At 38.7% G+C, this 13,824-nt stretch overlaps 2 protein-coding genes and 1 pseudogene across 5 annotated transcripts in view; all 3 read right to left on the bottom strand.

The window, feature by feature from the left end:
* spata20 (spermatogenesis associated 20) overlaps positions 1–1,612 on the bottom strand; it is a 49,646-nt gene extending 48,034 nt beyond the window's left edge. For 3 of the 4 annotated variants that reach the window (XM_040135738.1, XM_040135739.1, XM_040135740.1), the window contains exons 1-2: positions 1,306–1,612; positions 25–153 (exon numbers count right to left, since the gene is read on the bottom strand). In XM_040135738.1, coding sequence (XP_039991672.1) covers positions 25–153; positions 1,306–1,502 — 326 coding nt within the window. In that variant the 5' untranslated portion in view covers positions 1,503–1,612. The remainder of the gene's footprint in view (positions 1–24; positions 154–1,305) is intronic. The other variant, XM_040135741.1, reaches the window with a different exon arrangement.
* Positions 1,613–1,676: 64 nt separating this feature from the next.
* On the bottom strand, positions 1,677–4,799 carry LOC120794714 (annotated as a pseudogene).
* A 2,169-nt stretch (positions 4,800–6,968) lies between these two features.
* Positions 6,969–11,941, bottom strand: LOC120794809 (pepsin A-like). The gene is made up of 10 exons (XM_040136166.1): positions 11,935–11,941; positions 11,720–11,795; positions 11,228–11,378; positions 11,017–11,134; positions 9,366–9,484; positions 8,909–9,105; positions 8,654–8,770; positions 8,416–8,557; positions 8,130–8,225; positions 6,969–8,037 (listed from the first exon to the last, which is right to left on the bottom strand). The coding sequence occupies exons 2-10, from the start codon at positions 11,773–11,775 to the stop codon at positions 7,900–7,902; spliced, it is 1,134 nt and encodes a 377-aa protein (XP_039992100.1). The 5' UTR covers positions 11,776–11,795; positions 11,935–11,941; the 3' UTR covers positions 6,969–7,899.
* Between the last annotated feature and the right edge of the window lie 1,883 nt (positions 11,942–13,824).

The following is a 13,824-nucleotide window of genomic DNA, read 5'->3' as shown; positions in this document are numbered from 1 at the left end:
TATTTGTAGTATAAAGTCACTCACCAGTCAACAGGGTTGTGTGCATGTTGCAGCAGGTAGGGCGACCTCTCCTTAGCTAACCTGTTGGTGTGTCTTTGAGGAGTGGAAGTTGGGCCTTCAACCCCTGATGCCATACTCATGAAGGCTGACTGACTGGGCACACAAGCATACTTACAATTTGGCATTGCCCGTTTGTCGGTGACACAGTAAATCTTCATTTTGTGGACCTTTAGTTGGTCCAGGTAGAGCATGGAATTATGAAAAGAAAAAAAAAAAAAAGACTGCTACAGCAGAATTTTTTTAGTTCATTATCTTGGTGCTTTATTACATGTGTTTTGAGATGGCTAAATTATTGAGCTTCGATTGTTATATATACCTGTCATTTACTGAAATACTGTTGCAAATATGAATTCTGGAAAATAATTTTCTCCCACAAAGTTTGTACTAGACCTGACTGATGTTGACATGTTATAGCAGAAATAGCAAAAGTGCAACAAATAATTTTATAAATGTTGTAGGCTGTGCTTAATTTTAACTAATTAAAAATAATGGTTATTTGACTGCCTGGAGTCTAGTTAACGGTTAACTTTACTACAATACATTCGTCTGCCTAAAGTTGCTTTAACCAGCATGTATACTATTAAAACTGAGTGTCATCACGCTGCTCATCAGCAGATGAATGTCCAGCGCTGTAGGTATTAGCCTACGGACAGTGATGTCGAATTCCATTTCAATTTTACCTATTTTTAAGTGACTTTGCTTCTAGGCAAACGTTTACGTTCCAGAGAACATGACTGAACACGTTTCCGAAATATTAGACCATTCCTTTAAATTCGGCCCATTAGGTATAACAAATGGACACATATCTATCTTGATTTTTTACATAATACCCATAAGGAGTTAGCTATATTATAACGATAGTAGAGGGTAGTTGTCGGAGTACCAAGTACCAATTAGAAAATCTGGCAAATTACTGAAAATAAGTGACGCTTGGTAGGTATACCGAATTAAAATACGAGGCATTTAGACCTTTGTTAAATGTCTTTGTTCACAGAATGATGCACAGGGGTGATATATACCGATAGGGACATATTAAATTGTATGATTTGTATAGGAGTTCCGCGTTACACTTCCATTAGTCAAAAAGCACTTTCGCAGTCGTCACAGCATCTACCATGCGACGAGCAACAGTACACCTGACTTGTAATGAATTTTTCTGCTAAATTGGACATGTTTGCTACCACTTGTCCAAGTGACGCACATCTAGCTTTAGTGTTAGCAACCAATTAGCCGTGGTGGCGTTACCTGAGGTAGCAGGCCGGCTGGGGATGGAGGAGCGGTAATTTGTCGCTTGGTGGGTGTGGAATTAGTCTGAAACTCCTTATGTTGCCCCCTGAGTTCTGGTGTGAACTGTCCGCACTCAAAATAGCTGCAGTTAAAAGGCCTGCAGGCTTAACCCGGCTATTTATGGACGCCGACCGACGCCACGCTAGCCTTAACATCCTAATCCACCAAGTGTGTTGCTTAGTTGCTTTAGCAAGCTAACGTTAGCTACTTTGTTGACACTGCCCTGCCAAAACTTCCAGGCGTGAGGTGACCACTTTAATGCAATACCATAAATTGACACATGATGGCGCGCCAACAGGCCGGGGACATTAAACATTCAGCGTGTGTTAGCTCTTCTAATATTGCATCAGTGGTGTGTGAGAGAGATTATGAGTTTTATAATGGCAAAAAGAGTGAAAAGACAATGTTGTTGTTTTTTAAATGATAAAAGACTCCTTTCCACTCTGTTTTCACTTATTTTTGAAATATTGAGCTGGACAACTGTTGAGACAAAGTTGTCTCGAGTCACCACATCTGAGGCGACGATGTTCATAGGTGTTTTGTCAGCCTGGCAGTTTCGCCCACAGCAGCAACTTTGGGAGACTCCTCTGTACGACGCTGGCAAAGTTGTCACGGAGGCGAAGGGTGTACCTGAGTGTCCTGGCCTCATCTGGCAGTGTCAGGTTCAAGCCCCATACAAAGAAACCTGCAGGTCACGAGGGGCGCAATGAAAGCTGAGCAATCATCACCCCGTCATTGTTGGCAACATACTCAACCCACTGAGCTGCAGGGACAGAGAAAACTCACCTTGAGAAGCCCTTGCTTCCTCCAAAAAACCCGAATGAGTTCTGATCCAGCGTTTGCAGGATCCATACCAATGTAATAAGGTGTTTTACTCCATATCTCAGGGTGCTGATTTGCTGGATAATCATATGAAACTATGACATTTCTGCCTTGGTCCCAGCAGCTCTTCAGGGTGGGCGTGTCCAGTTGTGATACATTGAAAGGTGTTAGTATGGCTGTGGGATTAACTCTAGTTCTTTTTATTTGCAAGCCACGGTAGCACTCTGTAGGAACTTTAATGGTGAGATATGTTTGACTTATTGAAAAATTCAGAATTCTTTACCAGTCTACGGAAGAGTTTGGCTCCAAACAAGGTCTTGATGAAGTTGATAAGATGGATGTGGAGCTGCTCTTCAATCTTCTTTGAAGTGGGATAAAGCCAGGATGAAGATCTCTTTGGGATGCCTCTCAGCCCAGTCGTTTATCACCTGGAGAACAGTCTGATCACAATGGTAGAATGTGAGTTCTTAATCCAGCTGGTATCATGAAAGAGATCTTCTCTTATTTATTTACAAGAAAAAAACACAGTGTGGGATGTTCACCTTAATGGATCATTTTGATTTATTGTTGCAATAGAAAAGTGGTCAAATTTCAAAAGTAGCTCAGCTACAAACGAATGGTTAAAGTTATTCAGTTATTCTGATATCAATGCAAAATCAGAACTTGTCCATGTAGATCAAGGAAGTGCCTTGTTACAGGACAAAAAAAGAAACAGGAGGTGCTCTGTAAATCACCACTGATCTCCTACTGTGGCTATGCATGATAACATACAGACAAAAAAGCCTCCCCTGTGAAATTGTGAACAGAAAGTAATACACTAAATTACCTTTACCGTCCCACGGCACTGGTCGCAGGTCCACTTTTGACAAAACTTGAGAGGGACTTTAGAGGATTTTAGAAAAGGTCATGAGTTCAAGTCCGCCAACAAACACAGAAAAAATTAAGTCTGTAAAATGTTCATGTATAGGATTTTTTTATTGGCTTGGTTTTTCATTGTAGACTGTATAGAAGTGACAGGACATGAGAGGAGTGAGAGAGGGATGACATGCAATGAAAAAAGTTATTAAAGTTATTTATTTAAATCAATTTGTTTATTTACTGTTATATTAAATAGCATGAAAGTGGTCAAATTTAATATATGGAGTCTAAAATTACAGGAATAAACCTATACAATACCCACCCCAAATTCCTGATACCTCTGTTGACTCATGATACTTAAAGGTTGATTTATTCCTAAATATTTATTGATGTAAGAGGCCCTTTTCTTGTGATTATGTTTAACACTTCATTTCTTTAGCTCCACATCAGTCCGTGTGTACAGCCCATGATGAAATTAAAGCCTGATGGGGTCAGTGTCGTTTGGCTTGCGAGCAATCCTGAGGTCAAAGTAGCGAACACCTGCATCCAGTTGCCTTGTGATGGTCTCCTCCTGCAATGCAAGCCACTACAACAGTCAAACATTTCCCTCTCTATTTCTTATATGCTCAAATATATTGATCTAACAGATTATAAACTCCCCTTACCTGAGTGACTGCCCACTTTCGCACTACTTTACGTACACAATAGATCTTTTCAGTCTATCAGGCTGTGTGATAGAGGAGTCGATGTCCAAATCATAACTCATTGAGTCATGACATCCGGGGAATTATAAAACACACACGCACACAAAGTGCACATAGTGTCATGCCAATGTTACTGTTAGCAAGCGTCATATCATTGCTGTCCAGTGAAAGCCATATATACCCAAATCTGTGAATTTGTGGACATGCTAGCAGCATAGCTCTGTAGATGACAATGTTGATCTGTTGATCGGTAATTCGGTTGGATGGTTGGTCTGTCCAACACTTTGCTCCAGCCTGAAATGTCTCAACAAAAATTGGTTTGCCATGAAATTTGTAGACATTCATGGTCCCAAGAGGAACAATCCTACTGACTGTGATACTTTGACCTTTCCAATAATGCCAACATGAGGTCGACATTTTTGGCCTATAGTGAAATGAAATGTGAAACTTGGTCCAGAAACCCATGGTGCTCGGAGGATGAATCCTAGTGACTTTGTGGATCCCCTGACTTTTCCTCTAGCGCTGCCTTTAGGTCAACATTTGTATTTGTCCAATACTTTGGTTTATGACCAGCCTCAGCTTTAAACTGTGTTTAGTGCTAATTAGCAAATGTTAGCATGCTAACATGCCAAACTTAACAACACACTAGCACTGTCATTGTGAGTATGTTGAGAAATTGAGAAAATTCTTCTTCCTCTTAACCTACTGTAAATAAAGCATTCAAAGCCCCATTGGCAAATCTGGGGAAAAAAATGCATTTTCACTGCTGAAAATGCAGATGTTTTTATGGCTCCTTAAAAAATATAATGGAGATAAATGTTTTTCACATGAAACTAATAATATTATAGTATATTATATACTACAATATTTTTATGTAATAAAAACCGGGAAAAGTACTGTATACAAGTTGAATGCAGTAGCACTGTAAGAATTTGCATACTGTTTCAGCTTCATTCCTGGTATGGCCAGATTAAAGAGAGGAATGTTGTGAAGTTCGTCTGGTAGTTGCGACATCCAGTCACAGTAGCTTGTGACTTGTCCTCTCCCTATGCCTTTTTCTGCAGACATCTCAAATCCTACACAAAACATCTAAAAACTTAATTTGCAGCCTTTCACAAATACAGTGTCAAAAAAAAAACCAAAGACATAAAGGTCAAAAGTTAAGACAAGCACCACTCGCTCTGTTATGGTAATCCCCAGCATTCCTTGAGTTATTTACTACCTCATATTTGACATCACATAAGTGTTCAAAGAAGTGATGTGGTCATAGTCTTTTGGTGCTCATCAGAAATCTACAGTATTCATGTAACATGTCTTAATCTTGCAGTACTCAAGTAAGAATGACACAAGTGTATCTGCAGTAGTCATACAGGGTTTTGCCATCACCAAGCCCATGGTATGAGGAAAACTAAAAAACCCAATGCTTGATTAGAATGACATGGAGCTCTAGAGAAACTTCCTCATACCATCAGGTAAGTTCAGTATATAAAGTGAGTAAAGCAACTCTACATGTTTAGTGTCAGTCAGACCAAGCTGTAGACCATAAGAATTACTAAATCAGTACAGGTTTTAGGTATCTGACAACTTATTGACATCTCTTTTGAAAACCTTGCAATGCAGATAAGGTTCTATATGGGATCTATAAGAGATTACTATGAACCTTTGATGCAATTTAAGTTAAATAAAACCAAAAAACGATAGTCAAATCACACTGCATAAACGATTAGTAATTTTAATAACATATCACGTGAGCAATATTTTGTCCATGTTATTATAGGTTAACAATGATAACCTCTGCCTTAATTATCAGTCATTCACCAAAAATATACAGACAGAGTGAGGAATTAGACACTTTAGACTGAATAAAATATATATATATATCCAGGATAAAATACATCACCGATGACTGTTGAAGTGTATATGGAATTGTTGCAAACCCTGGAGAATGTACATGTTTTATCTTGCATTGCATTTTTCTTGCAACTCTCAAACAATGTAAGCTAGTTATCCCTGGAAGCAAAGCAATGTAAGTGCAACAAAACAATCTAAGATCAAAGGTCCACTTGCTAGCTTTCAGAGTTTTATCACTGAGGAAGAGGGAGAGTGGGAGCCACAGCATTACCAGCGGGCGGTCTGAACCATTGCATGGAGTGGATGATGAGAATCCTGCCCCGATTTAAGACCAGGATGCTGCCAACTCAATCACCCCAGTGGGACTCTCTTACATGGCCGGACTGTCAGAACATCTTGCATTATAGCGAGACTTAGGCAGAGAGAAGCCTATTGGATATATAGACACAATGCACCCCAGGGGCTTGAGTGATGATTTCTCTCTAGCCACACTGCTATGAATTACTTTAAAAGGCCTGTTAGTATTGACATTCTCTTTGTCATTCATTCATACTGAATGTCTGGCACAACAGTGATAGATGGGTCCTGTTTACCTGTGTGATATTGTTGTACAGTATGAACTGTGTAATATGTTATGACTATGTTTATTATTCACTGTTCCCAGAAGATAGTTATTTGGACATTTAATCTAACAAGACTAGCTGGTATGACATAACAGTTATGATTTCTGTTTTCAACTTAGCCTAGCCTTATATGGAGTTCCGCACATTGTACCTTTCATAGTTTGCCCTTTTGCACTTCATATTTTTATTGCGTTCTACTTTTAATTTGTCTCTATTGTTTTATATAATCAGGGTTAAGGACAGTTTTCTCTTCATGCTTTGCATATTATTCCTCTTATTTACATTTTGTACTACAGTCTTGGTGTCATGATGTCACTTTGAGAATATTTTCTAAACTCTCTACCGTCAAATTGTATACTGAGAGAGCATTAATTGATCTACTTTTGTATATTCTTTGTATATTTGTACTCTTTACATACACCTATATTGTGCATTGCTGTTTATATTGAGTTGTTGTCCCTCAGTAGATTAACCCTTTTCATTGTTCTGTCGGTTTCTCTGTTGGAAACCTAGCCTGCTTACCACAGAGAGGCACTGCAACCACACCGCAGGGGCAACGCATGACACTTATAACTGTTGCCAATCTATATGATACTACAGACTAATATACATATAAAGCTGAAGTATAAATGAGCTGTGTTTACTACATAGTGTATACAGAATTCTGTAAGATTTTATTCATTGTACTTGTCCTGTTGACATGGACTTCCTTGCACATTTGACAGTATATAAACTTTAAATAAGATAGGATTTGTCTTGTTCTTTATGTTCTGCAGAAAGCCCACTAGTGCCTTAACGTCAGCATATGGGATTAACAACAACTAATTATGTTTCATGGCGACGGTTGTAAGGTAAACAGTAGAAATACAGTGTTCACGTTGGAAAATAACCTGCCAGAGATGTGTGCTTGCATGTATTTGATTGGCCAATGATGCACCTTGCCAGATGACACAAAGCTGCAGCAAAAGCTGAGCCTGGTTCAACTTTTTTGCTGGACAACCCTGTGCTGGCAACCCCGCTGCCTGACATACTGGCTCTATTCAAGTGTATGAGGCAGCTTTGATTTTCGCACACGGCTCAAGTCATTTTGAATGTGGCCTTAGGGACGGGAAAGAGATTCAGCGAAACTGAACTTTCCAATCCAAACCGACACATACAGCAGAGGTTAATTTTGGTCAGAAAAGGCATTTTTAATACAAACTATATGCATTGTTGTGTGGAGTTACTCTTTAAAACACACTCAGGTCGCTACAGTTCCAAAGTTATGTCGGCTTTGAGCTTTGATATTTCACTAAAGGTCAGAAATATTATTATCATGTAATTTACTTACAAATGACAAATTGAACTAATCAACAATAAAATACACCCCTGCCAAGTTCAATACACTCAGGGGTTTTACTGTTACAGTCTTGCTTACACCTTAATAGATGTTGTAGCAGCTTATAACTGACACAGATTTAGAGTCATTTCTGTTTGTAGTACAGTTTAATAACAAAACACCCGTAAAATTGATTTAACTCTTTTTATTGGATTTGAGAATATGTAACCATTTATAGAACAAGGAAAAGATATTAGTCTCAAGAATTACATATTACAGTTGTACTGGAAACCATGCCTGTTGGAAGTCCCACTATTGCACTAGGATTTATTTATGATTGTTGCATGGCTCTTGTTGCAAGTTGACTTCAGGTTCATTACTTAGACTTGGCCAGACCCACCATATTCTGGCCTCTGTTGAAGATAGAAAAGTAATGTCTAATGAAGACATCACCCAAGATCCACAGGCTGTCGCCTCCACCGCTGAAGCCAGTGCGGCAGCCAGAGTATTGAGACTGTGGGAGGGATTCAGGAGAAGAATTTCAGATGGAGGGGAAGTATAGCGAGATGAGAAAATACAAAGGTCTGCGGGGAAATAAACACTTACCTGAAAGACGTAGGCAGAGGCTGGGAGGGCGAATTCCTGTCCATGGATGTGGAAGATCACATCAGGCATTTGGCCAAGGCTGTTACAGTTGACACTCTGAGAGCAGAGGGAGAGAGAAAAGAAAGTGAAAGGAGAAGGGATGAAAGGGCATCAACATTTGTTTGTACTGTTCAACTTTCAACACAGTAGAGTTTTTTACACTCTCACATTGTTTTCGTGCTATTACTCACTCTGACTCTACAGAAATCTCCCTCAGTCAACCAACAAGTTTTTTTGGGGGACTTACGTTTCCGTACTGGCTGTTAGCTCCCAACATGCTGTTGATGTTGCCGATGCTGCTCTGAGGTCCAACGACCAGAGAAGTGCCAGTGTCCACAATAGCCTGGCAACCGCCATTGCAAGCCACAACCTGACCATTGATAGTAACACTGAAAGTGATAGAGTAAGGATAGATATCAAACACTTTTGCCTATATTATCACTTTGTCAATGTCTGGATACATTTTGGAGGAACTGTGGCTTTACCTGTCCACTGTGATCTGCCAGTACAGCTCATTGGAGAGGGGAATCCAGGTGATTGGGCCAGTGTAATGGTTGTGGTCAATACCACCGAAGGTCACCACACTACCTTGCTGAGAGTTACTACAGAGGAAAGCGAGAACCCACTGATAAACTTACTAAAAGTCAGTTACTATCTCAGTATTAGTAAAACTTTTTATAGTAAAAGTTAGAATGCTGTATAAGTGCTACTTAGGATACTGCAACCATTGCCATCCTTACGGGCTCAGGTACACGGAGAAGAGGTCCTGGTTGACCAAACCCTCGGTCATCATGTTGTCGAAGACAGGTGTAGCATCAGAGGCAGACAGGCGTGGGTATGCCAGGCCCAGGATACCATCAGCAACCATGTGCTGCATGAAGGCAGCTTCAGTCTGACTCAAGCCGAAGATTTGGTTCTTCACAGCGATTCCACCCACCTGACAACCATACATCAAGACAGTGCAGGGATTAAAAATGATCTCAAACTAAAACTTAAAGTGGTAATATGAAGAAATCAATTTTATTTTTCTATGATGTTGAAATCTTTGAGCAACACACATGAATAGGAACTTGCTGGCCAATACATTTTTAATCATCAGGGAATCATGGTAGAACAAAGTAATAATCAGCGAGTAAGCACAGCAGATAAATATTTGTGTTCCATTTCAAAGTGATACTGTATGCTTTTATATCTCACCGTCACAGTGTCGTATGCAAGGAAGCCGGTCATGCTGCCGGTGCCATACTGGATAGTGAGAGGTTTGCCGTTGAATCTGTAGGTGCTGCTCATGGTAGGGTTATACTTATCATGGTTGTCTAAGAAGGTACAGATGTGCAAAAAAAATGTTAATATTTGCTGATAAAGTGCAGATTTATAATAAGATTCTTTTTTCACTTTAGGAAAAGTCAAAAGTAAATGAATGAACTGAAAGTGAAAATAATGAAAGCAAAGTCAGACATTTTAAAACATTTAAGAATATTTGGCAACACTTTATTTTAGCCCCCATATTAGGCATTTATAACCAACATACAGACATTGATGGGTTGCACAATATAAAGTAGTTGTACTCAGCAATAAGGGCATTTCCAAAAGTTTATTATCAATCTTTATTTGTTAGCAATTAGAACTTCTCCTATGAGACTGTGTTTTGAATTATTACCACAGATTTTTACTATATTATCATTAATTATCTGTTTATACACCGCCTATTCTTCACAGGTGGATTTATAGTTGTTGGCATTTGTATGTGCTTACAACTACATTGTTGTGTTTTGTAAACCATTTATTCAATGTTTATATGTGACTTATAAATACTAAACGGAGCTTAAAGTAAAATGTCAAAAAAGTATAATGTAAGTTTACTTTTAAATCTGACTTTTACAAAGTTACTTTTTCACTTTTTAAAAGATTTAAAAGTAAAGTTTAACAGTTATAATTCTTAACCTTTTGTTTTCAATTTGGTTTGATGAACAGCTAATAAGAACGTCCTGTCTGTAATCTAGATTTTGGAACAACTAATAGTAGGCTGCTTGTGGACAACCTGTTTTGCCTACAGGGATCAAAAGGTGCCAAGTGCCAATCTGTGTCTCTAACCCTAACCCTAAGGGTCAGATTATTTTTGAACAGAACTAATTCATACAAAGTGTTGTCCGACCGTGTTGGACTGTCAGTTTTGGAAAGTTTCAGAAACGGCCAACCACACCCTCCCCCAAAACGACCTCAGAACCCTTCAGGTTTCAGAAACTATTCAACTAGCGGACAACCAGTTCTGACAGAGTACTGGCAGCTTAATCCTCCTAATAATTAACCTAGATGGTCCCAGGGTCTGTGTTCCCTTACAGAGTTGAATTTTGACCACTCTTCAGCCTAGTATTATTTCAGGTTCTTATCCTCTTGTCAAATGTTTAGCTGTAACCCTAATCATTCTCAATCTGGATGCCTAACCCCAACCATACTCAGTTTTAACGCCCTCTGAATTGTACTTTAAGACTATCAGATCACTCTGTCTTTACTCGTGGGATTCGAGTGCTATCTGGTTCTTCCCTTATTCAATATTTATCAGCTTGAATGAGCAGCTAGTTCCCTTAGGGACCTTGGTGATCAGCTGACATGCCTTCTGACTTCCTTCCTTAACATATGTAACTCTAACCCTAAACCAAAACCTTAACCCAAACGGTAAAATCATTTTTGATGCTAAAAGGCTACCAGTGTGAGCTGTTAATATTGGAAATACCTACAAATGAGAGAAATTAGATGGCAAAACTTTCTTAAAACATTCCTACTAAACCTCAGTCCAGCCATCTAACACATGTTGTCAAGGTGTGTATGCATGTATAGTTTTACATACTGCAGGCTGCACTTTGGCAGTAGACGGAGGGCACCCACAGATTAGAAGAGCCGGTGTCAAAGATGACCTGGAAGGACTGAGGAGGAGTTCCAATGGAGATGACTCCATAGTAAGACAGCTGGAGATGATGAGGAGATACAAAGATTATTCATGACCAAAATCAGCCATTTGTCAAAGTTCGTCTGTCAAAGCTTTAGCCTCTGTCACTCACATCAGCGTCGTTGGTCATGGGCTGATTGCCCACAGCAAAGCGCTGGTCAAACTTGGAAAGGGGGTTGTATGGGTATTTTAGCCTGTACTCCTCCCATAGACCCTTCTCCTCCAGGATCTCCCTGGCAGTCTTACCCTTCTCCAGAGGGACCCTAGGATTCACCCAAGAGAACACTTTAAATTCTGTTATTTAAGCTACATTTGTAAACATTTTATTGACCTGTTAAGATGTCTCTGTTCATGTCCTTCCTCTTAAACCTCTCACTACTTGCAAATTTGGAAACATGACCAAGACATTCTCCTGACCCAGCTGCCTTTATTTAAATTCAAATTTCCTCTTTAGCACAGTCCATAAGAAGAGGCCAGACACTTGCTAATTTAAGTATCACACATGTCAGCAGTTATTTCAGAGTAGCTAATGAAGTTTAGTTTGTAGCAGAAACCAAAAATAGAACAAGTACAGGAACTTGTTAGAGTGGTCGCCCTGACTTACTGGATGAAGCACTCGGACAGTGCCACCATGGCACACACAACAATGGCCCACTTCATTGTCTCAGCTCTGTCGTCAACTGTAGAAGATAAAGTTTGTCAGTGGTACAGAAGAGAAAATCAGACTCATGTTAGTAAGGTCGATGACATTACAGAACCATTCAAACTGAAATACTGTAATAGTAATATAGCAGGTCTATAATCCTCTGGCATACTCACCTCTGTACACCAAAACCAGAGTGCCCACAGACAGGTATGCATCCTCTTTTATACAGGTGGACTTACATTTTATCACTGCACAATGATAAGGCAATGTGCACACACAAGTTCCACAGCAAATGTTAAGTAAAGATAAGTAATGGAAAAATAATCACTGACCTTAAGACAATGTCAATAATGTGATTAAAGCATGGAACATAAACCTTTGGAGAACGTTGCATATCTGCAGCATAAAATAATATTTGTGTCCATGTTGAAGGCGCTGACAGGTTAAAGCCAAGGTTCTCTTTGCAAGGTTGAAAGGTGGTGCAAAATGATGTTAAGGATAAATTCATGGCTGTAGTACATATGAAACTTGCAATGTTTCAATTTTACACATTTTTTAAATTCCATGCTTTTCATATATTTTCATGTTATTTCAATTTAAGTTTTTGCCTTTGCATATTCAAATCCAGTTCTCTGTTACTCTTTTATTAAATCTCTGTTGTTTGTTTTAAATATCTGTGCTTTTTCTATGTTTTGGCCATATTTTTGCAGATATGTTGTTTATATATTGTGTTATGACATAATAAAACCAAACCAAAAGTATCATACAAATTTGATGCGTTGTCCATGTTTTAATGTAATTTAATTTAATCTGACACCACAGTCAGTCACCTTAGCATATGGGTCTCAGCAGTAGCAGTGTTTGCTGCTGCATTATCATGTGTTTACTTTTCTTTCAAGGTATTTTCCTTTAGATAAGTAATAATATTAATTACTGCTGATAAAATAGGGCTGTGTTATCGTTTAAACTGAACACATTAATAAAATTATAATAGAACACTGTTTAATATTATATATTGAAATGTTTGAAGAAATGAGACACAAACACACTTTCAGACCATGCTGTCACTTGTCTTTATCATCTGCAGAGTATAATATCCACAGTGTATCTTACAATGTATATCAGCATTCATAGGTATGCAATATAGTAAAGAACAGTAATATGTGCAAAAAAGTAGACACTAGTTAAAACTCTTCTCTTTCCTAAGTAACTTTTTGTCCATCAAAGACTTGCAAATCCATTCTTTCTTATGAAGGAATGAATAAATGTCTTGTATGCTTAGCATACAAGCATACTCAAATAAAGGCCAGAAGGGACCAAAAAGTTAGTTTGATTGAGTAGTGTGCCACAATCTCCTTTTCTATGCGAAATAGATTTTGGCAGATTTAAAACTGAAAAGTTTATTACTGCTGCTCAAAATGTCCCAGCTGTTTTATTTTGAAGACTAGAGGACTATACAAAAAAATTATACATGTTGCTTGAAGAACTATTTATGTCCATTAGTGGTGTTGATGGTAAGCCCTGAACTACTTTCATTTTACGGAAGAATATCTTTGTTTTTTCTCTTTTTTTGACTAAATTGGTACTTCAACAACCTAGCATTGCACTTCCATAAAGTTCTGGGACAAAGTTAATGCAGCAGAGGTTGAGATACCCTGACTATTAATTCCTAGCATGAGTCATGCTCCAAAACGCATGATCTAACTGTTACCATGGGGGAACTCAAAATCATCTTTCATTAGACCTTACCTGCCTGATAAATGCTCACAACTTTCAAAGTCCACACACCAAGTTCATAACGGACTTATTTTAAAAATGGGTTGTCTCCAAGCCAAAGCGGAGATAACCCTGATGACATCATTAGGGGTTATTTCCTCTTTAGAAAACCCCTCCAGAACTACAGAAGACATGAAGTAATACAACTGTTTTCACAAACTGTGTAGCACCCCTCATGAGAAGTAAACTAATCTTTGTGAGTAAGACTGGCACTGTACCCCTTTATTGCTACTTAAATAGCACCTGCAAGCAAACAACACCAACTCATCAAAACAGCATTATATTAC

The sequence above is a fragment of the Xiphias gladius genome, chromosome 9, assembly GCF_016859285.1.
Source record: "Xiphias gladius isolate SHS-SW01 ecotype Sanya breed wild chromosome 9, ASM1685928v1, whole genome shotgun sequence".
NCBI classification, from domain to species: Eukaryota; Metazoa; Chordata; class Actinopteri; order Istiophoriformes; family Xiphiidae; genus Xiphias; species Xiphias gladius.
Note: the sequence above shows the minus strand (reverse complement) of the source record. Positions and strands in the feature narration are given on the sequence as shown.